The sequence below is a fragment of the Yarrowia lipolytica genome, chromosome 1D (assembly GCF_001761485.1).
Source record: "Yarrowia lipolytica chromosome 1D, complete sequence".
NCBI classification, from domain to species: domain Eukaryota; kingdom Fungi; phylum Ascomycota; class Dipodascomycetes; order Dipodascales; genus Yarrowia; species Yarrowia lipolytica.
In genome coordinates this window covers 2557467-2580442 of record NC_090773.1, presented here as the reverse complement: position 1 = coordinate 2580442, position 22976 = coordinate 2557467, and the positions used below count along the sequence as shown (strand labels likewise).

The 22976-nt window shown below is 49.6% G+C and overlaps 6 protein-coding genes and 1 non-coding gene across 7 annotated transcripts; 3 read left to right on the top strand and 4 right to left on the bottom strand.

The window, feature by feature from the left end:
* Positions 1 to 1810: 1810 nt before the first annotated feature.
* Positions 1811 to 3727, top strand: YALI1_D25786g (uncharacterized protein; the record flags this gene model as incomplete). The annotated part of the gene is made up of 1 exon (XM_503069.3): positions 1811 to 3727. The coding sequence occupies one exon, from the start codon at positions 1811 to 1813 to the stop codon at positions 3725 to 3727; it is 1917 nt and encodes a 638-aa protein (XP_503069.3).
* A 377-nt stretch (positions 3728 to 4104) lies between these two features.
* On the bottom strand, positions 4105 to 6045 carry YALI1_D25744g (uncharacterized protein; the record flags this gene model as incomplete). Its single annotated transcript, XM_503068.2, has 2 exons — positions 4105 to 5542; positions 5912 to 6045. The coding sequence occupies 2 exons, from the start codon at positions 6043 to 6045 to the stop codon at positions 4105 to 4107; spliced, it is 1572 nt and encodes a 523-aa protein (XP_503068.1).
* A 2059-nt stretch (positions 6046 to 8104) lies between these two features.
* Positions 8105 to 8950, bottom strand: YALI1_D25715g (uncharacterized protein; the record flags this gene model as incomplete). Its single annotated transcript, XM_503067.2, has 1 exon — positions 8105 to 8950. One exon carries the CDS (start codon positions 8948 to 8950, stop codon positions 8105 to 8107), a length of 846 nt encoding a protein of 281 aa, XP_503067.1.
* A 3456-nt stretch (positions 8951 to 12406) lies between these two features.
* Positions 12407 to 12478, top strand: YALI1_D25680r. Its single transcript has one exon. It is a non-coding gene; the product is annotated as a tRNA-His (tRNA).
* Positions 12479 to 13097: 619 nt separating this feature from the next.
* YALI1_D25664g (uncharacterized protein) lies at positions 13098 to 14060 on the bottom strand (the record flags this gene model as incomplete). The annotated part of the gene is made up of 1 exon (XM_503066.3): positions 13098 to 14060. The coding sequence occupies one exon, from the start codon at positions 14058 to 14060 to the stop codon at positions 13098 to 13100; it is 963 nt and encodes a 320-aa protein (XP_503066.1).
* Positions 14061 to 15485: 1425 nt separating this feature from the next.
* Positions 15486 to 18833, bottom strand: YALI1_D25616g (uncharacterized protein; the record flags this gene model as incomplete). The annotated part of the gene is made up of 1 exon (XM_503065.3): positions 15486 to 18833. One exon carries the CDS (start codon positions 18831 to 18833, stop codon positions 15486 to 15488), a length of 3348 nt encoding a protein of 1115 aa, XP_503065.3.
* A 964-nt stretch (positions 18834 to 19797) lies between these two features.
* Positions 19798 to 21504, top strand: YALI1_D25606g (uncharacterized protein; the record flags this gene model as incomplete). Its single annotated transcript, XM_503064.3, has 1 exon — positions 19798 to 21504. The coding sequence occupies one exon, from the start codon at positions 19798 to 19800 to the stop codon at positions 21502 to 21504; it is 1707 nt and encodes a 568-aa protein (XP_503064.2).
* Positions 21505 to 22976: the final 1472 nt, after the last annotated feature.

Here is a 22976-nt window from a genome sequence, read left to right as displayed (position 1 = left end):
AATTATCCGAGCGTTTTGTCTTGTGTTAGGGGCGTGAGTGCTCAACAAGCTGTGCCTGGGCAGTACATATCGTACTTAGCACTGGGAAACAGAGAGGCTACTGAGGCTCAATAGATATAGATGAGTAGATACATGTCTTCAGCGCATCAGACGCAGACGAAAAGGTCTTCACATTCGCCCGCTGTGCCAAGATTCTTAACACAGTAATAATATGAATGAGTTAAACATACCAGACCAGGCACTGATGCTAGGGCTCATGCTCCTGCTCGTGCTGGTACCAGTGCCACCCCAACGGCTGTAGGAAGGGAAAGGCAAAGTAGAGAGAATGGAAGATACATTCTATGAGACTCGTCATCCTTGACTCGATTGGACACCAGATCAGGCTGTGGTGTCGGTCAGATACATTGCTCGACATGGTCCCACACTCCTGAGCAGTTATCATAACTGGGGAGCTAAGACATGTGTATTTTTGCGTTTTAATTGGTGGACAAGGCTGCTGGACGGGCACTTTTCAAGTCCCGGACGCTTTTCTGGTCCATATACCTCCGGTTTCGGAATTATAATGGATACGGTAAATGCTGAGTTTAAGCCAGGCGACTTGGACATGTTGGAAGATGGAGAAGCAGACGGGTAGTTTAGCAGGCGCATTAGTCTGCAAAATTTGTGCTAGCCTGGTCTACTCCTCAGCTGAATTAGTGCTTCCCGTCTGCCAAGCAAACCGAGACGTCAAACGCCGAGGAGTCTGGAATGGAAAGTAATCGCCAAAAGCTAACGACAGATAACCACAGAGTGTAAATGGTCGGTTTAAAACAAGCCTGTATGAAAGAGGGCTTATTGGGAGAGCTTGGGGAGGTTTTCTACTGTACCGCTCTGTACTTTGACTCTGTGGTGCATCTTTTAGATTGGTTCTTGTATCGCTTCTACTAGCTAATCTCATCTCATCTCGCTAACCTGAATCTGCAAGAAGAATACATGCTTGATGGTTGCTCTTCTGTTCCTCCCCTTTTATTTTCACGGTGCTATTCATTGGTTCCATTATAGGAGCTCATAGAGCTCGGCCCAGGCCATCTCCCGCCTTTTATTCTTGTGTGGAATCTATAATAGTAAACATAAAACGTGCGCGCATGGCACGCCGTCCAAAGCGGAGAGCTTTCACGAGGGCCAAAAAGGCCCCCAGAAAAGCGCATACTAAGTCATTGTGTTTAAACACTGACAAGCCCATCCGAAAAAGACTCACCATCTTTACTGCTGCCATTTCTACCCCAACTTGAGCTGAACATTGAGAGTTGAAACCCATACTCTTAACGCCATGGACTTAACAAGTTACGAGACATTCCATTATGCATCCACGCTGTCACCTTGTTTCTCCAGTGAAGGCCCCACCCCCTTAGCCAAGAGATACTAGCGGCGTCTAGCAACGTTCTTTTTCTCTGTCGACCACCAAGGTGGTTGGAGTGCAGATTTTGCTTGCCCAGGCAGAGACGGAGACATGGACAAGACACGGACAGAGACTTGGACTAGGCACGGAACCAAAATAACAAAGAGCCTCATCGGCCGTTTACTTACGAAGATGCACTTGTCACCGGCGAACTCCACGTTTACGCCAGAAGAGTCTCTTAAGCTCTGGAAGCCGGTCTTGTCTGAACTCCTCGTACTTGTAGCTGCTGCTCTAAGCCCATCTTATGCACTTTAAACCAATACGAGAGTCGCTTAAACACTGCCTAGAACAGCTGTCGAAGATGGCGATGGAAAGGATATATAAGAATGAACCATTCCTGGTGCGGTTTATCTCATCTCCAACCAACCAACCATGAATCTCAAGGAGCTGGACGAAAAGGCCAAGTATGTCTTTGACACCAAAGACCGGGTCGCAGACAAGTTCTTCGAATCAATGTCCCCCAAGCCACGCAAGTTGATGAAGTTCCTCTTCTCGCCGGACTATGACTACAGCTCTGCCACCGAGAACTTTGACCCCAATGACACCGTAGATGATCTGCAGCTGACCCATTCGGAAATCGTCCGAAAGGTATGGAATAAGAAGCAACTCATCATGGGCTGGGGCTTTCTGCTCTTCATGTCGCTGGTATCTACCATCATGTCCTCTTCTTTCCCCTCTTACATTGTCTACGCCTCTTCCGAGTTCTCCCAGATGGGCGCCCTGGCTTCTGTTCAGATTGTGCAGTCCTGTATCTTTCTCATCGCCCGGGCTCTGTGCGGTAAGTTGGCCGACAACTTTGGCCGGTTCGAGGCTATGTTCATCTCTGTTTGCTCGCTGACCGTCGGATGTGGCCTGTACATGGGAACACACAACATTGTCACCTACTTTGCCGCCCTGGCCTTCTACTCCATCGGAGACATTGGTATCCAGATGATGTACGAGATCTTTGCCGCAGACACCTGTGATCTGCGAGACCGAACATTCTTCCAGACCATCACTCTGTTTGCCAACCTCTTCACTCCCTGGATTGCAGGTCCCATGGTCCAGTCAATGCTCCAACACTCCACCTGGCAGTGGGGCATGGGAATGTGGGCCATCATTGTGCCCGTGTGCTCAATTCCCTTCCTGGTGACTCTGCTCTATTTCCGAATCAAGGCTTACAAGATGGGTCTGCGAATACGACGAGGAGACCCCAATCGAACCTGGTGGCAGAACACCATCACCGGAATCATCAGAATGGATCTGCCCGGCCTGTGTTTCCTCTGTGCTGGTCTCATTCTCTTCTTTGTGCCCATCTCTTTCTGTGCAGGTACAGACAACTGGAAGCAGCCCGGAAACATTGCCATGCTGACGGTCGGCACCTTCCTGCTCTACGTTGCCTTCCCGCTGTGGGAGTTCTTCGTCACCAAACACCCCTTTCTCAAGTACAAGCTCATGTCCAAGCGTCTGGTGACAATTCCCGGCTTCATCATTCTCTTCTACAACATGTCCTTTGCCATCTACCACCCCTACTTCCAGGTCTGGCTCCTGCTGGCCAAGGGTCTCAAGCAGGCAAAGGCCACCAACTTGCACATGGCCATGTTTGTGTCACTGACCGGAACCACCCTTCTCTTTTCGCCGCTCATGCGATGGCGAGCCAAGCTCAAGTCCGTCATGGTCTGGGGTACTATTCTGTACTTCATTGGAATGGGACTCACCTACGAGTTCCGAAAGCCCGAGAAACCCCTCCACACCATGATTCTGGCTCAGGTATTTGAGGGTGTGGGAGCCGGTCTGCTTGTCATTCCCGTCATGGTTTACATCCAGGTCGTGTGCAAGCAGTCCGATGCTGCCGCCGCCATCACCGTCTACTACTTTTTCAATTCCACCGGTACCATTCTCGGTAACGTCATCTCGGCCGCTGTGTACCGAAACCATTTCCCCAAGCTGCTTCGAGAAACAGGGTCCTTTACTGACCGGGAGATCCAGGCCATTTTCGGCTCCATCTACGCCGGTCTCAGATACCCCGTGGGCTCCCCCCAAAGAGCGGCCATTGGAACCTCGCTCAACACCGTCATCCGATCACTGCTCATCGGCCCTCTCATTCTCTGTGCCATCATGTTCTGCCTCTCTCTGACCAACGCAGATATCAATCTCGATACCGCCCAGCGAATCAAGGAGGAGTCCGAGCATGTCAAGGCCGACGAGTCCACCGACGATAACGGACTGGTCGTGGAGACAGACTCAATCGAGAAGCCGCCCTCCTACGACGAGAAGAAGCAAGTCGAGGAGATGGTCCAGAAGGCCTGAACAAAACCAACACTTAATGACTGACACTTAATGACTGTACTCCAGCGACTGTACAATACTTATCAACTATTTGTACCTCGAGAATGAGGAGTAATGATTGTAGAATCATTCGTACATCTGAACTGTGCCCACCAACAATTCAGTAAGTAGCCTTAACCCTTACTCAACTATTACTACACTACAATCAACTTATAATTAATGAATGTATTATGCAGAAAATAATAATATAGACGGTGGCTATCTCGTACTTGTACTGCACACGTTAGGCAGGGACTACTTCTTCAACTTCCCTCCTCTTGTCATGTCTATATTCAATTACATTCATTCGTATCCAACCCATACCGCTTATGGCCTCATTTTATGCTCTACACCTCCCCTTACTGCTGCTTCAACGAAGATCGACCAGCCTTGAGCAGCTCGTCGCACAGCAGCAGGTTGGTGGCAATACCAGTGGCACTGGCAATGCTGTTTCGGATCACCCGGAACGAGTCGTAGACACCCTCAACCGTGGGGTCCATGGGCTCGCCGGTGGTCAGATCCAAACCCACAAGATGGCCCTCGGCAATCTCGTCCTGGCACTCGGTAATCATGTCAAGAGCGTCGTAACCGGCGTTAGAAGCCAGAGTCTTGGGGATAATCAGCATGGCCTCGGCAAAGGCTGTGATTCCGTACTTGGCCTTACCCTTGGTGCTTCGCGCGAACTTGATGAGATGCTGGTGCAGAGCGAGCTGGAATGCGCCGGCACCAGGAACAACAGCCTGGTCGGTTCGGCAGTTGGCCACAGCTCGGAGACCGTCTCGCACCGCATCGGAGGTCTGGGCAATGCTGTGAGAGTTGGGGGCTCGGATCAGAATGGTCACCGACCGGGGGTCCTTGACCTCCTCAATGTAGGTGTACTTCTCCTCGCCAATGGTCTCCTCGTAGACCAGACCGGCCCATCCCAGAATATCGGGACGCAGATCCTCAACCGAGTTCTGGGCCTCTCCTCCACACACGAGCTGCAGACGCTCCATGTTTCGTCGCTTTGCTCGTCTCAGGGCAAAAATGCCGTTCTTGGCCAGAATGTCCAGAGACAGAGGATCAATACCCTTCTGGTTGACAATAACAAAGCCCTCGCCGTTGGCACACACTTCCCGCTTGAGTTCGACAATCTTCTTGACCTTGTCGTCCACAAACTGTCGCTCGGACTGTACCAGCTTCTCTCGCTCCTCAGCAGTGGAGTAGAAGAAGCCGGCGTTGACCTCGGACTTCTCGTACTCTAGAGACACGTTGAGAGTGAGCACAAACGCGTTCTCGACTCTCTTGGGCATGTCGGGGTGTCGGGGACCATGATCCAGAACCAGACCTCGGATCAGCCGAGTGTCGTCGGGTCGCTGCTGCTTCATGATCTCAACCATGTGCAGATCGTCTCCAACTGCCAGAACGGCATCGGTGACGACGGGAGCCAGACGCGCCACCAGAGTGGGGTTCACTTTGGTGGCGAGGGAAGATCGAGCGACCGCCAGAAGCAGCTCTCGGTCGACGCTGCCGGCCTTGTTGATCTTGAAGGTGTCGAGGAAGGAAAGGGCCTCCTTTCGAGCAATCTCAAAGCCCTCAGCAATGACTCGGGGATGCATCTCAGTGACGAACCGCTCGGCCTGTCGAAGCATCTCTCCAACGTAAAGGACAACCGATGTCGTACCGTCACCGGTAATGTCGTCCTGTGCAGTGGCGGCTCGGGCAATCAGTACGGCGGTGGGGTTCTGGATCTGCATCTCGGACAGAAGCACCTTTCCGTCCTTGGTGAGCTTGATTCCTCCTGCTCCATCAACAAGCCTGGGTTAGTATTGTATGACTCTCGTGATGTGCTTTTGGTGATATGACTTTGGTGATATGACTCTGGTGATAAGACTGTGACGTGTCTTGAAACAGTGATATGGCATATCTGTGTTCATTTGATAACTCCTGTCGTGGTACGTCCTCAATCAAGTCGTGACCACGTCAAAATGAATCCTGTGTCGTGGTTATAACATCCTGGCTTCCATCATGTTCCAATTACATAAACAGGTGCAATTGCAACACAATAATCAACAGCACCATCGTCGTGTACAACATAACACGGACAGATGCTCATCATTACCCTTAGGACGTCTTGAACTCCTTCTTGATGTTTGTCTAACACCAACTGATCGCCACCATACTCACATTTTGATGGTGCCCTTGGGACCCAGATTGCTGCAAAGAACGCTCTGAAGACCCTCTGCGGCGGCAATGTTGACCTGAAGCGCCTGCTGCCGTCGCAGGGACTCGGCCTTGGGGTTCAGTAGTTGCACAGACATGTTGTGTATGTGTGATTCGAAAAGTGTGGAAAACAGAAAAGCCCCGTGCAGATAGGATTTGGTGACGTCTTTAATTTTCACAGACGAGGTTCGCACACACTCTATCTGCACTCAGGCACTACTTTGGGGGACGCGTGTTCGATTACCGGTGGCGTAGAGAATAACGTAGAATCTTTTAGAAGACGAAATATATAAATAAACAAAAGGGTTGCTTGACTGATGGATATTTCCAGGGACGATATACATTCACTCGTTTTATGCCCATTAGACCCTCTATTCTCCGTTGTCCGGACAACGCCTCACTTAGTCAGGGTTAGTTGGACGCCTTAGCAACTCAGCAACACGTGTATTGAGAGCAGCTCACCGACTGTACGAGCACGAGTACGAGTACGAGAAATTGTACATAGAGATTAAACGAAACGGGCAGATAGTTTTAGTCACGTGATTGAAATATTGGCACCTCCCGTGTTTTTCATTTCAGTACCTGTGCACTCCTGTGTTCTCGTATTACATAATATTAACATATGCATGCTGAAAAAAATCCCACCTGGCGTAATTATGAGTCCACCGCTGCAGGAAAAAAAATTTCTGCAGTATATATAGCAGACCATGTCCTTGACCAGAACTTCACTGCCTGTGATGGTTTTTTTTTAATTAGACTCTGATCACACATGAGGTCAAAAAATGTCAAATTTGCTGAGGCAGTTCCCACACAATATTTAGTTGATATAATCAGGTTAGGAAGAGGACATGGATATCGCCAGTTCTGAGACCTAGAGGTTATGAGCCATAGCACGGCAATAGCACAATCTATTGCCAATTGGCAACGGACATCCATCTACACGTCGTTGGTGCTGATGGCAGGTGTCACGAGCTGATTTGACGGTTTCCGGACATCTTCGACGTGTTTAGAGCCAAGGCTGACAGTCATCGCTGACAGTCATCATCTACAGAACGACATCATGCCTTTTTGATCGCAGCAATACACAGGTTATGACCAGTGCCTAGCGCAGTATATACATACAACTCAAGCTCCAAGGTTCTCCTCTGATCTCTTTGGCCGACTTATACATGCTGGTAGGAACTCCTACATGCAGATACGCACACGTTGGTACGTCCATTGGTACATTAATAGTGACGAAAGAAGAGCTCTGAACCGATTAGTGAAACACGATGGCATCAGCTGTTTCCTCCAATAGACGGCCAGCTAATAATCTTACCACCCCACGTCTCCACCGATGATGTCTCATATTTAGCCTCGTCTTGATAGCTGCCATTTATTATTCAGACGAGTTCGGCTACGAAGACCAATTGATCATTATGCCGGGTACAAGTAGCTCCAATTTCACGTGACCAACGACATTAGAAATTCCGCTACCCATACCGGTACTGTACCTGTATCTATCCGTCTAACCGTTTGTAACCTGCTTACGCACGTGCGCATTCCTCGTTAGTTTCATTTGAAGGGGCTAGCGGCTATTATCTTCATTAGAGGCATAAATCGGTCCATTTTAGACGCCCTCTCCTGGCAGGTATCTCCGGTTCTATCAATTTGCCATTGCTCGGTCTTTGGCAATGCCTCCATATATTTCATTTCATGGTTACAATACACCTCAGACAGCATCGGATGTCTCACACCACCATGCAGCTGAGATGCATCAAATATGCACGGCGATGCACAAGTCGACGATACCAAGCGTAAGCGAGTGGATACTAAAGCTTGGGCTGAAAAATTTGTACTGCTAAAAAATGTACTGCTAAAAGTTTGTACTGCTAAAAAAAATATGTGCTGGACTAACACAGCTACGACTCCAATTTGATACAATATCAATAAATAAACTGCAGAACAATAAATAGAATGTGCAAGAGAGTTTGCACGGCGCTAGGAGCGCGGACGTAACGTCAATGTTTGCTTTCACAAGGAAAACAAACGGTCCTAAGACAATTCAAGGGGTCCACTTTGCTGGCAGTCCTGAGTGCCAAGTGTATAGGGGGTATGTGATGGTGGTGCCCGCCGTCCGCGGTCTGCTTTTTTTGGGTTGGGAGTGCAAGTCAAGGATTATTCAATCAGCTTGACAAGACCCCATGCAGCTCCGGCAGCAAGACCACCAATCAGAGTCATCTGGATACCATTCCACGTGATGCAGCCTCGTCCGACGTCGGATCCAAGAGAGATGACAGTCTTGGTGCAACCGAAGATGAAGAGGGTGATGAGCATGACAATGACGGACCACATGAGACCATCGTCGACGTGGGCGGTAAAGAAGTAAGGGATCAGGGGAATGAAACCTCCGAAGAAGTAAGCCAGACCAATGGTCATGGCAGAGGTGAATTCTCGGCCCTCAGCAGGTTCCTCGAGACCCTTTCCGAATCGAATGATAAAGTCAACCATGGATGTGGGGTTCTTCTGCAGGTCCTTGGTGAAGGAGGCAGTGGTCTCGGGAGAAAGGTTGTACTGGGCGAGGATGTCGGCGATCTGAGACTCTCCCTCGGAGGACTCGGTCTTGAGGACGGCTCGCTCCTTGGTGCACTCGGACTTGTAGTAGTCGTTCTCAGACTTGGCGGCGAGGTATCCACCGAGACCCATTGAGATGGCTCCGGCGACAAGCTCAGCCATACCTCCGGTGATGACAAGCTTGGTGTCTCCCAGAGAAGACAGACCGGCGGTGAGGGCAAAGGGGACGGTGAGGCCGTCAGAAAGACCGATGATCATGTCGGAGACAACTCGAGGAGAGACCCACGAGTTTCCGGATCCAGACGATCCCGAGCCCTGGGACAGGGTGTCGTCGTCGGTGAGACCAAGGCGGGCTTCTTCGTCGGTCATGGTGGCGTAGGAGGCGTTGTTTCGGAGGAGAGGCTGCTTTTCAGTTCCAAAGATGGCCTTCTTAAGGGCGACAAGAACCATTATATTTTAAAATTTGGGAGTTGGAATCGAGAGCGATGGCGCAAAGCTAAATTGAAGGCTAGACACGAACTGGCGTATGAGCGTTCAATGGACAAACACGTGAATGGGTATGGAGGCAACGACTTTTCAAAGGAGTCGCACGAGGGGTTTTGGGTGGATGGAGCGGTGCGATGCACAGGCGGTGGGGTTTTTTGTCTGTTGTAAAACTGCTGGAGAGACCGGTAGCTGGTTGCTAAGCCAAAGCAGCAGACCGTCTCTATAAGTAGACCTTGCCGTGATGTTGCTCTACACACACTGTTGGAATGATTTAGTAATGCGCGGCCTGTGATTGGTCCGCCACCCTTTTGAAATATAAGGTTTCATTTAGACTATTTTCCCCTACAAATCTTATTACAAGCGAGTCCGGTTGTGGTGGGGTTGGCGGGAGCAACTGGGTCCCGTTAAATGTGTGTTTTGAGGCTATAGAAATGCTTGCCGGCATTTTCTGACCACAAATATCTCTTTTTTTCCCTACAACTTTCCGGTCTCAGGTCGCCCCCCCAACCCTCCCCCCCCCCTCACCGTCACACGAGTCTATATGTGTGGCAACCAATAACATGGGGGGTATTGAAAACACACTGGAAGTTAAAGTTGTTTAGCTTGGCAATCTACACCTGCTTTTGCTACCGTGATTGGAAGCCGGGCGAAGAAGGGCCATGTTTCTGCCAGTCTAGGGCCTGAAAGCTGCAGGCAGAAACGCAGTGGCGTTCAGCCCTGCCATTAGGTGGATGCAAGCAACCCCCACAACCAGTCTGCGGCATGGTAGTCCGAGACAAATGCCTCAGAACCATGTATGTACGATCCACCAGAAACCCACGGAACCCACTGCTATCTCCTTATCGAAAGCGGCCAAAAGATACAAGTCTACGCCTTGGTCCGCAAAGTTGGGTTGGATTTGTCAACATCCCTGCAGCAGAGCTAATCCTGCCGACGCTTACAGAAAGGTCATGGGCCTTCTGCGGTGCAGTAGCTTCAGTGGCTTGTGGCCAATCATTGGAACGCTATATGTAATGAAGCGGTTGGAGTCCGAGGGAATTACCGTCCGCGACAGGCTCCTACTGGTAGTATCGTTCACAGGCAGCCTTTCTCACGAAGCATACCCCCTCCTGAGTCGTACTGTACTTGACACCAATGCACAGCAGTCCAGCTGACAACTTTGAGCTTCCGTCTTCTGCAAGTGCTCCGAGATTCGATCGGCACCAACCTCCGTGTGGGGAGCTTCTTGTTCCACCATTGAATTGGTTTGTTATGGAGCTCTTTGTCCGTCTAACTAGTGGCGGCTGTGTTGTCAAGGCTCAATAACATAAACAAGATGACGTCTTAGACCACCATAGCAGTTTGTATGTACACACTCGCCTGAAACAGACCTACAGAAAACTGCACAATCCTACAGCCCGGAAGTCGCATGTATACACAATACAGGTGCCCCGGACCAAACTGTGGCGCTATCAACGTTCACACGGGCTTCAAACAATGTTGTGTGGCAGACGTCATCTTTCCAGGATCCAACTTAAGCGATGCATGATCTGGCCCGTTGGGCGTGTATCTGTCAATACAAGTACAGTGTGTACATGCACCGGTGAGAGTACTTGTACTTGTGCTTGTGTCCTACGAGCGACACATGTCGCACTAGTCAATCACATACGGAGTTTCTGCTTCAGTCTCATATGCATCAATCAATGTTGTTGTGCCGCCCATAGATGGAACCAACGTCATAGCAAACAATGATAAAGGCCATTTATGATTCTCATGACTTCTGAATGCAAACGTACCGACTGGTGGCTGATTGTCGTCTCATCTGTGAAGATCCTGACACCCAGGTCAAGGTTCTGATAACCAAACAGACAGGGGTATGAAACCAAGACAGCGAGCCCATAGAGCACGGTTCCCAATCTCTTTGTACACTGCCAATGTCGTAGGGAATCTTAGCTTGGATGCGTTTATCCCCAATTATTACATGTCTCCGCTCATCACAATCAAAACAGACGCTTGGAATGTACACAGTGTGGAAAAGTTGTATACAGACACTTGTAGCAAATACACACAGGGATACAATACTAACCTGGTGGCCATACACACAGCCTTTGTCCATGTGAATTTCGGTGGTCTGACATTGGTTGCACGAGGTGAGGCTTGCCAAGGATGACAACTGACGTTATTCTTCGTTAGTCTGAATCAGAGATTGTTTTTGTAAGGGCTTGGCCAGGAGGGTCGTGAAGGAGACTGGGAAATATTACGAATCTCTCTTGTAATCACAAGTAAAGGTGACATTCTGTGAAGGCAGAGTCTCTCTACTTGTAGCAGGAGAAGTGTGCACTTAATAGTACAAGTACCAGTACAAGTGCAAGACAGTACAAGTGAGACCAGTACACAGTACATCCAAGCGAGTACCACTATGTACAAGTGCAAGTACTCTCTTTACTCTGTTTATATATAGGGTAAAGCAATCGACGGGAGGGACGGGATACCAAAGTGATACCCAGTGCGATCGTTTGGTGTTGCTCAACTTGAAATTCTGGGACATGTGACTCTTACAAGCACCGCTCTGTAGCGTCTTCACAGGTACACCACCTACAACTACTGTAAACCGACATTCAAACAGGCGACAAAGAGAAGAGTACTTCTACCAATACAGTATATACTACCTCACTATCAAATAACAAACAACAATTCATTGTTGACAAGAAGATTCGTGTCTAGGACGTGTCAAACAAAAAGCCAGAAAGACAGCAAATATCTAGTCAGTATTTTTAACTGAGAACTGAGTAGTGCCTGCCTTAGTTTTCTCGACGCTTGTTGCTTTTCAACCCATGTTGCTCACTACACACTGTACATACTTGGACATGTATGGGGAACTGGACTTGCCTAAAACTGCGCTTCCGGTACACAAATCATAGTTACAAGCGCATTTACCGAGTAAACTTGATAAATCCACAAACTTATCTATAAGTTAGTGTCCCGAGCTGTTCTCTAGGGTGCACACAGTCTGTTGTGCCTGAGCTGTCACGAGGCGGCTACTCTGGGATGATAACGAACCTCGAAAGATCAACAAAGGCAATAGCAAGATAATATTCAGTCCAAAAATCTCTCCATTATATCTACTTGTCTCATTACTTTACTGTACATGAAGGGTATTTGTCCAGGAACATTTCCCTCAGTACTTCATGAAGCTGCAGATCTCACCGACCCTCCAAATTCAGAATTACTCTAGAGACTGTGGTAAACGGGTGAAGGAGATATAAAAGCTCTGGCAGATACACCACAATCATTAACATACAACCATATAATACATCTTCATCGTTTCTTCGTGTGGTTTTGAGCCGTTTAGCGGTCAATATTTATACAAGTAATAATTCATGGTCACGTAATCTAAACGACTGTTCCTAGTGTTTTATGGGAATTTTTAGAAAAAAGCCCGCCATCATAGTATAGTGGTTAGTACACCACGTTGTGGCCGTGGAAACCTCAGTTCGATTCTGGGTGATGGCAATTTCTTTTTCCAGAGCATGACTTTTTGCTGAACATGACTTTTTGAAGCATGTTCTTGTAAGTGCTCGAACCAAACCGGTACTCGCCCTAAATTCGCACGAGCCGTGAACATCAGACACCGCTAAAGCCCTCAAAAGACTGGTTTCGCCCGAAACAGTAACATCACCCTCAAGGTTCAACGGCCAATAAGGGCGAGAATAAACACTTAGAACGTTCCAAGCTGCGGCTTTATCTTGTTGTGACGAACACTTGCAGTTATAATGCCTCAATGGAGCAACTCGACCAGACCCCGCCAGGCTCTAGCTGCATTTCCAGCCCGTGTTTGCATTCCAAATGAGGTTTTGGGAACATGTGGAAATGTGGGGTGTAGGATTGGATGAGGATAAAATAGACAGAACCATTCAGCACAGTTTCGTTCGGCTCTTGTTAGTAAGATGACCCTTGGTGCTTATCTACAGCTGGCTATACGACAGCTCGTAACTTACGCCGTGTTATCAGAAAACCTAACCCGCAATTTCTGGATGTGGGGGCATGCATACACTGCGAGTCCAACCGACAGCAACGACTTGTGAATTAAATACTGTTAATATACATGTCCTATCTAGTTGTCAAACGCCATCTAGTTGTGATGGTTAACAGAAGAGCTCTTGGCATGGATGGAGGAGACTCGCTTGACTCCACTGAGCGAATTGACCTCGGCCATCTCAGTTTCGGTGGGAGCTCGGCCCAGCTTGTTCCACAGAGACTTGGCTTCAGGCAGCAGATCCACGTGGGGGAAGAAGCCGCACCACCAGAGAAAGTGGTAGAGGTGCTGTCGCTTGGCCAGGAAGACCTGCAGGTAGCACAGGTAGACAATGTAGATGTAGACTCCGAGTCCGGTGAAAATGTGCCACCAGGCATGGCCCTCGATAACCAGACCGTAGGGCAGGCCGACTTCTCGTCGGATCTTGATCCACTGGTTGCACAGGTGGATGTCCAGGTTCCACAGAAAGTAGCCAAAGAGGAAGGAGAAGAGGCCAAGGGCGAGCAGTCGCCAGAAGAGGTTCTTGGTCTTCTGGTCGGAAATGTAGGCCTTAGTCAGAGCCACAGACTTTCCAATGACAATGAAGTTGAGAATACCGTAGGCGGCCTGGTGGAAGGTGGGGTTCTTGTTGTGCAGGTAGATGGCTGTGAGCAACAGGGCACCGGCGGCGATTCCGACGCCCAGCAGCGTCTTGAAGTGGTTGCTCTTTTTGTTGGAGAAGACAATGTACAACGGCACGCAGGTGGCGTAGATCATGGGTAGCTCATCCAGCAGCTGGAACTCGTACCACAGCGTCATGTGGAACATCCAGGAACCAAATCCCACAATGAAAAAGCCAATGGCGGCGAAAATGATGGTGGGGTGGTGTTTCTCCCGGTACACGTTAATGATGGTGTACAGTGCCATGATCATGAACACGGCGTTTGTGGTGGTGTTCATGATTTCCGCCACGTATTTGCTGACCACGTAGTTTTCCTCGCACCAGTCAATGGTCGATGTCGTGGGGCCCCAGTAGCCGTTGTCCACGGGTGGTGGGTATGGGATTCCTCCAGGTAGCATCTTGTGTGTGTGTGGGCGGTCTATCTATGTCTAGCTGGCGAGGAACGTGTTGCTGCTTCTGTGTCGGATGCAACGGGACGAGGGTTGTTAGTGGAGAGGAGAGAAAATCTGTGTCTGACCAAGTTCCCCAACCCAGTTTATATCAGGCATGCTAAATCCCTCGATTGTATGCATAGTCGCAGCGCTAAATGCAATGTGCAACCTTGTGTGAAGAGGAGTGTCAAATCAGACCCAAAAGTGACGGGCCCAGCTGAGCCGACAAACATGTGAGAGTCGGTCAATTGGGTGCCTGCACGGTCGAATCGGGCTCGCAAACAGGTCTTTTGGTGGCCCCACTCTTGCTGCCCCGCACGTTTCGTCCTCCGCTAGCGAGTTAGCCCAAAGCTAAACACTCCAGCCAGCCGGCGTTATGGTGCACACTTGTTGGTGAGCTATGGGGGTCTCGTAGAGCCGACCTCGAATGATGTGACCCTGAGCCCGATCGGAAATAGTAGCAACGGTGCTAAGACGGATCGTGTGCGAAAAAGGGCGCTGGCCGGTCTTCCAACGTGGTGTTTGCACCCTCCGCCCTTCCTCGTCTGCCACCACCTGCCCCATTGGTATTAACTCCGAAGTATAGGCTGCGAAAGCCGGAGTATCGAGCAAGCCGGCATGTGGCGCACTATACCGAACCACAGACGCCACCACGAAAAAGGCGCCCAAATAAGCGTGACATCGAAACAACTGCCCAGGGCAAACTGCGCCCTATATATATTTACCGCAAGTGAACCCAACCACAACCACAGACACAATCACAACGTTCCCACTGTAGCTATGATACAAAGATACAAACATCATTTTCCATACCACCCGTCACGTGATAGCAATAGAGTGCAATAAATATGCACGAGGAGACCCAAAAAAAAAAAAAAAAAAAAAAACCAAATCATATTGGACATGTCTCATTGAGCCCATTTAATTGGGACCTGCTGAGGAACGGTAGGGTAAAAATAACAGGGGCTTTTAGCCCTTTTTCCACATAGAGCCGTACCCTGAATACTGTAAACATGCGTTCCAGCCCGCCAGCCGCACGTGTTCCTGTTCGGGGTTTGAGACATATCTTTTTTGGGCTTTCTCAGTTCAGTTCAACCTGTGGTGGTGCTCGTACTCGTACCAGCGGCACAAGCACAAGACATTGCTGCCAAGTCTTGGCGTAATTTAATGTGCATGAGATAATGAGATTGACAGATCTCATTTCGTGGCGTATTCGGCTGCGGTTGAGGGCCTTGTTTTGTTGTGTTTTTATATATTCGGCTTTACACATTGTCAAGAAACTTAGTTGGCTGTTGTTAAGCGCATCAACAGACGATACATGAAAAGCCAATAGATCTGCTCTGTGAGGTGAGCAGTGTTCTCTCTTTCATCAATAAATATGCATTACGGTAATTAACCCTCCAGATCAAGATCCATCTCCATCTCCTTGTCCTTGTCCTTGTCCTTCTGCCTTGCCTTGTCCTGGCTCTTATCGCCCTCTCTGGTCGCATCTCTCTTATCCTTCGCTCTCTGTTTGATCTTCGTCAGAGCCTTTGCAATGCGAACAGAACCACTGGTCTCGTTGCCATTCGGCAAAAAGTCCAGAATCTGCGTCTGGCGGTTCTGCTTGGCATTCATTTGCTGCAGAACAGGCAACAGCAACGAGTCAATCGAGTTACCACCAATCGTGTCTCCTAGATACTCTCGCAGACCAACCAAAGAAGGATGACCCCACTTGAAAGGAGTCTTGTCGTCGTCCACAGAAGGCTCCAAGTACCCCAATCTGATCTTCTCAGACGGAAAAGAGGCACTCAGGAATAGCTTTGAAAGAAACCGCTTCGAGAACTTGGACTTAAAAGCTGACGTGTTATCACTCTTGCCTCTGTTAGCCCTCTCAACAAGCTGGGATTCCCACCAGTCCTTGAATTCTCGCAGTGTATCTTTTCCAGGAGCCTTGAACTCGGCCAGAATCTCCATGGCAGATACAGGTCCAATGCCAGGTAGACCGTCAGTGTAATCTGATCCCAACAACAGAGCCAGGTCGACCAGATCCTTACGCTCGAGATTGAGAGTCTGTTCTATCTCACCGGTCTTGTAGCATTCCACGTACTTGTTCGAGTTGAAGAAGTTCTTGAAGACACGCATTCGAGGGTTGGACGAGAACAAAAACACATCTGAATCCTCGGTGATTACTCCATCGACAAGATCCAGATTCACTAGAGTCGCACACTGGGCCTCGGCTTCTGTGGGCGCAGTAATGAAGGGGATACCAAACAGCTGCAGCAGCTGCTGACACTCGTCAACCATGGTCTGAGTAATGGCCTCTTCGTTGGTCGTATCTCGAGACTTTTGGGTATGATTGATTTGCTCAAGTTCCTCCATTAGCGCCATTCGCATCTCCTTGGCTTGCTCCTCCTCCAGCTTGAACTGCTTCTCAAACTCCTCCTGTTCACGGTTGAAGTTTTTGATCAGGTTCTGCGACGTCTGCATGTCCTCTACAGCTTCTTCTTCAGCTAGAACCATGTTCTCGAAGGACTTGTTGTGTTCGTCGACTTCAGGGGTGGCATCACCATCAACCACTGGCGACTCCTTTGGCGTATGAGCTTTAGATATGTCAGCAGGCTCAGTGACAACCTCAGGCTTGTCGAACGTGTTGGGCTCTAAAGAACCAGTGCCAACGATACCTTCACCTAATGATAGTTCACCAGTTCCAAAGATATCTCCTCCAAGCGACTCTGCAGGTTTTTCTGTAGGAATAGGCTCTGGTTCAGCCTTCTCTGGCTCAATAGACACACTTTCAAACTCAGCATCGGACTCAGAATCTGATACTGTAATGGTCTCTGTGTTTTCAGCAGGAGTAGGGACAGGCGCTGGTTGTATATTGGCTGATTTCGTGATGATAGAGGCAGTCACAGGCTTAGCCACAGAATTAGAAGCTGTGGGCTTAGACGGAAGCTTTGTAGTGGCGACAGCCCTAGAAGTAACCGCTGGAGCGACAGGCTCATCGTCATCGCTCAATTCAACAATCTCCCTCGTGATTCCATACGATTGCCCTCCATAATACAAGCCAGCATCCTCGTCCGAGTCAGACTCTTCTCTGTTGGCCACAGGTCGATGAGCGGATTGCACTCCATCCTGAGACTGCTGGAACCACACAGGAAGGGTTTCTTCTGGAGACTTTGACTCATCGGGCTCGTCAGGCTTGAGTACAGACTCATCCTTTTCAGCCAAGTCAGCATCAGCAGGTTTATTTGCCGACTGTGCATAATCATCGACAGCAGTCTCCAGGTCATTATCAAGCAAGGTGGATGACTGAGTGATCTCCTGTTCACCTCCCCACACCTTCTGGTCTCGATACGTCGACTGAAGAACCTCCATCACCTCATCTTCCTTCTTTTTCTTCTCTTCTGTTGGGGCAAAGATACCAGCGCCCCAGTCCATCTCTCCCAGCCCGTCCAGACCCTTCAACTGTAACGTTTTGGTCATGGCAGCAAGTTTGGCCTTCTTTTCGTCGTCCAAAGAGTTCATGATACTCTGTTGGGTCTCCAAATCCTCCCCAGCATCAATGATCTGCTGGTCGATATCAACAGTCTCCTTGTCATCAATGTCCACATCTTCCCATTCGTCATCTTCGCTCTCCTCCTTGATCTCCTCCTTTTTGATCTGAGTTTTTCTCCGTTCTTCCCTATCAAGACTGGACTTTCGTCTGAAACGACCGAAATCATGAGATCTCTTCTCTCCATCTTCGTCGTCAATCAAAACAGGAGAATCCCGATTCCCTCCTCCATCATGCATTGCTAGGGTCCATCCATCTTCGTTCTTTTCCATCACATACTCCTTCCCCTTCTCTCCAGATACTCGGTTAATCTCTGCAATGGTCTCATGCTCCTTGGGAAGCGTCAGATCGCCCTCCAAACCAACCAGCTGCATCAGTCGCTGTGTATAGTTGTTTCGAAGAGCAACTCGGTTAACCTGGAACTTGGAAAACGACTCAGAGTCAGGATACAGTCGCTGAAGCTGTTCGGCAGTATGACCCATACGAAGCCGAGATCTCAGCCGGGCACCGTTAAGCAACTCGTACTTTGTAGCATCTGGAAGCGACCGGAAATAGTCAGAATCAAAATCGATGTCAGTTGAAATGTCCAGAGAGCCGTCTCCAGCAACATGAGGGATCAGATTCTGCAGCTCTTTACGCTCCTCTAGCTCTCGTTGTGTCAGAAACCGATCGTCCTGGCCGATATTGACGTCCAGGTCGGGCAGATCATAGTCGGATTTGAGTTGTTGTTTCTTGTTGGAACCCCCCAACTTCTGCACCACATGCTTGGTGTCAGACCCCAAAAGCTCACTTCCCTTTGTGTAGTCGTCGTCGTCGTTGTCGTCGTCGTCCTCGCGCTTTCTTTTGGCGTTCAGCTGCTGCTCGCGGTTCTCGAGCTGCATCGCTAGAATCCGCTTGGCCTCTTTCTCCATACTGTCGATTCGGCCCTCCCGTCGCTCCCGTCGTCTTGCCACCGTCTTGCGCTTGAGCTCCGGAGCAACTCCGTCAAACACAAACACGGGCTTGATACCCAGAAACAGCAGCTTGAGAATCCGCCGGAAAAAACCAACCAGATGGGCATTCTTCTTTCCGGCTCCTCGGGTCGTCTTCAGAAACTGGTAGATCCAGATCGACGCGTCCACGGCCAGCCGGTTGCCGCCTAGAGTCTCAACCTTGACCGGCCGAGCTGTACTCTGCACGATGTCCCATAAACCGCGTACTCCCATGTGGTGGCGTCGTGGTTAACAGATTGCTGAAGATGATGCTTGAAGCTGCACTCGGGGTGCATGTTTATGCATGCTTATGCATGTCTATGGTTAGTAAGCCCAATGCGGATGAGTTCAATGAGGACTAGTACGCGTCCTGGACCAGTACAATATAGACGATAATTGGTAGAGATCAAGAGTCATTGAATCACAAGTACAAGTGCAAGTTTCATATCTAACACGTCTCCACCCATTCGATACCTCTCATACTGTTTCAATGACGGAATTCATGGGCACACTACAATTACTACTAGACATTGTAATCGCCTGTAATCGCCTGTAATCGCCTCATCTCATGTACTTGTAACGTCCAAGGCTCCTGAGCCCAAGAGAGATGAGTACTCGCATAATACGCCACAAATACGATGGAGCTACTCTGAAAGATGCAAATGCTCAGACTAAAGAACCAAATTGTACTGCATATACTTAGATCTCCAACCACCAACCGCTTCGATTGAGACCCAGTGTCGGACTCCGAAGATTGGAATAACGAGTGGGGAAAACCAATAGTCACGTGTCACGTGACCAATGATCACCATCTTCGACTTGCAGCCCAAAAAGCACCGTTCGAAACAACTGACTAAGCTCCACGGAGTTTCGTTCTATTGGCTGATGTCCATGTCGACAACCTTCATCTGGAGCTGACTTCCCATCAGACTCAAACATGGCAAAAATTTCGACTAATGAGCCTGGCGAGGACGTAATAGGGCAGATCGAAAATCTTGGAAATTACCCTACATCTTTTAATCGAGGCCACTACAACAAATCATCACTCATTGCTTGTCCAGCTCCAACGTACACAAGGTTGCATGTCTAACGCACGCCCACGGCTTAACTTTTGCAAACCCATTATCACCACTGCAATCAGCTCCAACGCGAACCGCACGGGTCTCCAACTTCTTGCCTCCGACCCCAAGTTGCCCAGATGCAACAACCGCCGCCTCCCGGACCCGGCACTCCTCCGATCGGCCCTCAACGAGGCACATTTCCAACCTTCAACACCCGACACCATCCCTACCCTCCTCCACCCCATCATGGGCCTCCACAACACACGCCCCCTCCTCCTCCGCAGTACATGCACGCCAACGGATACCCGTATCCGATACAGTACCCGCCACACATGTATCCGCTGCCGTACGAGGTGATGAGCATGCCTCCCGGAGCACCTTACATGCCTCACTACGGCCTCCCACAGCCAGTGTGGATGTACCCATCACCACATCAGCCGGTACCGGTAGTTCCTCCGGTGCCGCCGCCCATGCCCACGGCCACACCCGGATCGGGCCACTTCATCACCGGATGGAAGCTCGACACGCTAGGACTGACTCAAAGCGAAATCGCCCACATGATCACATACTCATCGGAAACGGAGGGCGTGCGTAACCTGCGCAAGGACAACCTGACGCCCAGCAACAACTGGACCTGCATATTTTACAACGAGGACGAAACCGGCCAGTACACGCTGCCCCGGCAGACCGCCAACAACCTCAAACACGACCTGGACATTGTCATCGAGAGGTTCCAGCGCGGCCTGAACAACACCATGGAGGAGTCGTACGTGTTTCACAACGGCCAGCTCAAACTCGACGCGCAAAAGGGCTTTTTCTCGTCCCATTGGCCCGACACAGTGCCCAGTTTCGCGACCAAAGACCTCGTGGGCAAGTCGGTGTTCACTCTCAGCACCTCGTCTCGAGCAAAAGACTGGTGGAACTTCCAGCTGCAGGGAGACTACGAGTACATTACACACACCTTTTGTGGACGTCACTCTGCCGCTCTCTTTGTGTCTACTACCCCAGGAGAACAGGCTCTTACTGTCTACTGGGTTATGATTAACGGACAACCGTGCCACATCAATGGAGCCACAGACTGGTTCTGGTTCCAACCCAAGAAGTTTCTGCCCGAGGAGCGTTCCGAGGACAAAGTCAAGCTCCTCCTCACTGGCGACCCCTCCAGAAACCTCTTTCTTCTCGCGTCTTACAGCGACGATGTGCATTATATTTACCTGATTTCACGTGATCCCAACTCCAAGACGGATCGGGGCAACGTCACATTGATTCAGGTCATCTCCAACATCACGCGTGCTTCCCCATTGTCTGCGCCCAACGTGGATTCAGACGAGTGGTGCGAGTTTGAGATCTACACGTTTGCTAGCCGCATGGCATTGTATTCAAACGGCCGTCTGGCGGTCTTTGATGTCCAGCTGCGTCCTGACGGGCACATTTGGTCTCGAGTGGATCTCTCCAAGGTGGGTGGTATTGGCCGAAAGTCTCCCCCGCGTCAACTGGGTCGATATCTCATTTTCGACCATGTTGGTGCGCTCGATATGGTGACATTTAGATACAGGGAGTTTGAGGAAGGCTTCTGTGATGGTAAATTTGTGATCTGGAGTATACGAGACGAAAAGCTGGTGGCCTCGGTATTGGACTCGATCGACAAGGAAGGAAACGTGACTGGACAGCTCCAGGAGGTGTTTGACGTGAGTGTGGTGCAGCCCAGTAACGCCGAGTGGCTTAGAGACAGCCATACGACGCTGGATGTGGGTTCCCAGAGCGGAGACATGCGAAGAACCGCTGCCATTAAGCAGATGAATCTCATGTACGGTCCCGAAGTGGAGGTGATTGAAATTTCGTGAGGGGAGGAACGTACAGTAGACACGACTATATAAGTAATTATTGCATTATTTAAATAAAATAAAAAACATGTGGGGGGGTAGCTGTTGCTTGGTGAAGGGTGATTTTACATGAAAGAGCTCGAGAGGTCCGCCAGTCACGTTAGACGGTTCTCTCAAGAATCGAGGGGCTCACTGAAGAGCACATCTGGGTGACTATGACAGTCGGGTCAACTAAAGAATAGCAATAGAGACACCACCGAGACAGCCGCCATTGGCGTTGTTCATCTGCATGAATTTGCAAAGGCGATTTCTCTGGGCTTGTTCAACACTTGCAACATTGTCCGTGTTCATTAACTGACAAGGGTCTTTGCATTCTTGGACTCACCTTGAGACAATGGAAGTCCGTCCAGATCAATCAACAATTGGCTTCCCCGGACTGTAGAGTAATAATGTCATTCGACACCATCTCCGACTTGTACTCACACCACCAGATCAATCAATCAAAACGGTATACTCACAACAGATTGATGTTATCATCCTCTCGGACTTATTCGGGAGGAAGTAGGGTAGGACATCAGGCTGCTAACGAGCAACAGCGCTATCACTGTCATGTCACGGTTGCACAATAGTCCCTGTGGTTGCCGTAAGTCAGAGCCCTTGCTTCGAAACTTGGCGCTACACCCGACAATACATCCATGCCTCCCGCCCGCCACGGGCAACGGCTTCCTCCATTCTTGTCCACACACTAGGTTATCGGGGTCCGACTCGCAGTACCCCCACCAAGTTCCCCGCGTCGATCACTCCACCCGTCGTGTGACTAGAGATGTAGCTTTGCGAGGCAATTGAGCCGATAGTTCAATATGGGCCATAAGCTCCGAGCCATAGCCAGGTGGTCCAGTCCAAAGGCTTGGAATCAATGTCCACACAACCCTGCAAGATAATCAGCACCAACTCTATCCACTTTCCGTGTAGTGCCGTATGGTCCATCAACTTTGTAGGGTCTCTGGAGTATGCGATAATTAGAGACAAGAGAAGGACAGTTGGGAGAAGCAGACCAATGTAAATCTTTGCGAGGCTTTTTAATTCCAGCTGAAATTCTCTGCTTGTTTGTCTTTGCGTGAGTGCTTTTTCCCGTTGCTTGTTTCCCACATTTGTTCGCCGTACGCATGCGCCGTGCAGTGATTGGATGGTGCTAGGAGGAAGGGAAAATGATCATTTTGAATATCTGAAAAGAGAAACCAGTTTCAAATGGGCGGAATAATCCAGATGGACCTTTCAAATCTTCAAATCCCTAAAAACTGACCGAATTATCGTCCTGTCCGTGTAACTTTCTCTTATCGTCATGCACTGATACAGATGAGAGGCATAGAAGGCGTGGCAACCATGGTAAGATGAAGAACGTGAGAGATGGACGAGCCCAATACGTCGGCGACTGGTTTCCCAAGTGTCTGAGTGTCCGCAGAGCCTGGAGCAATACTTATGTATGTACTGTG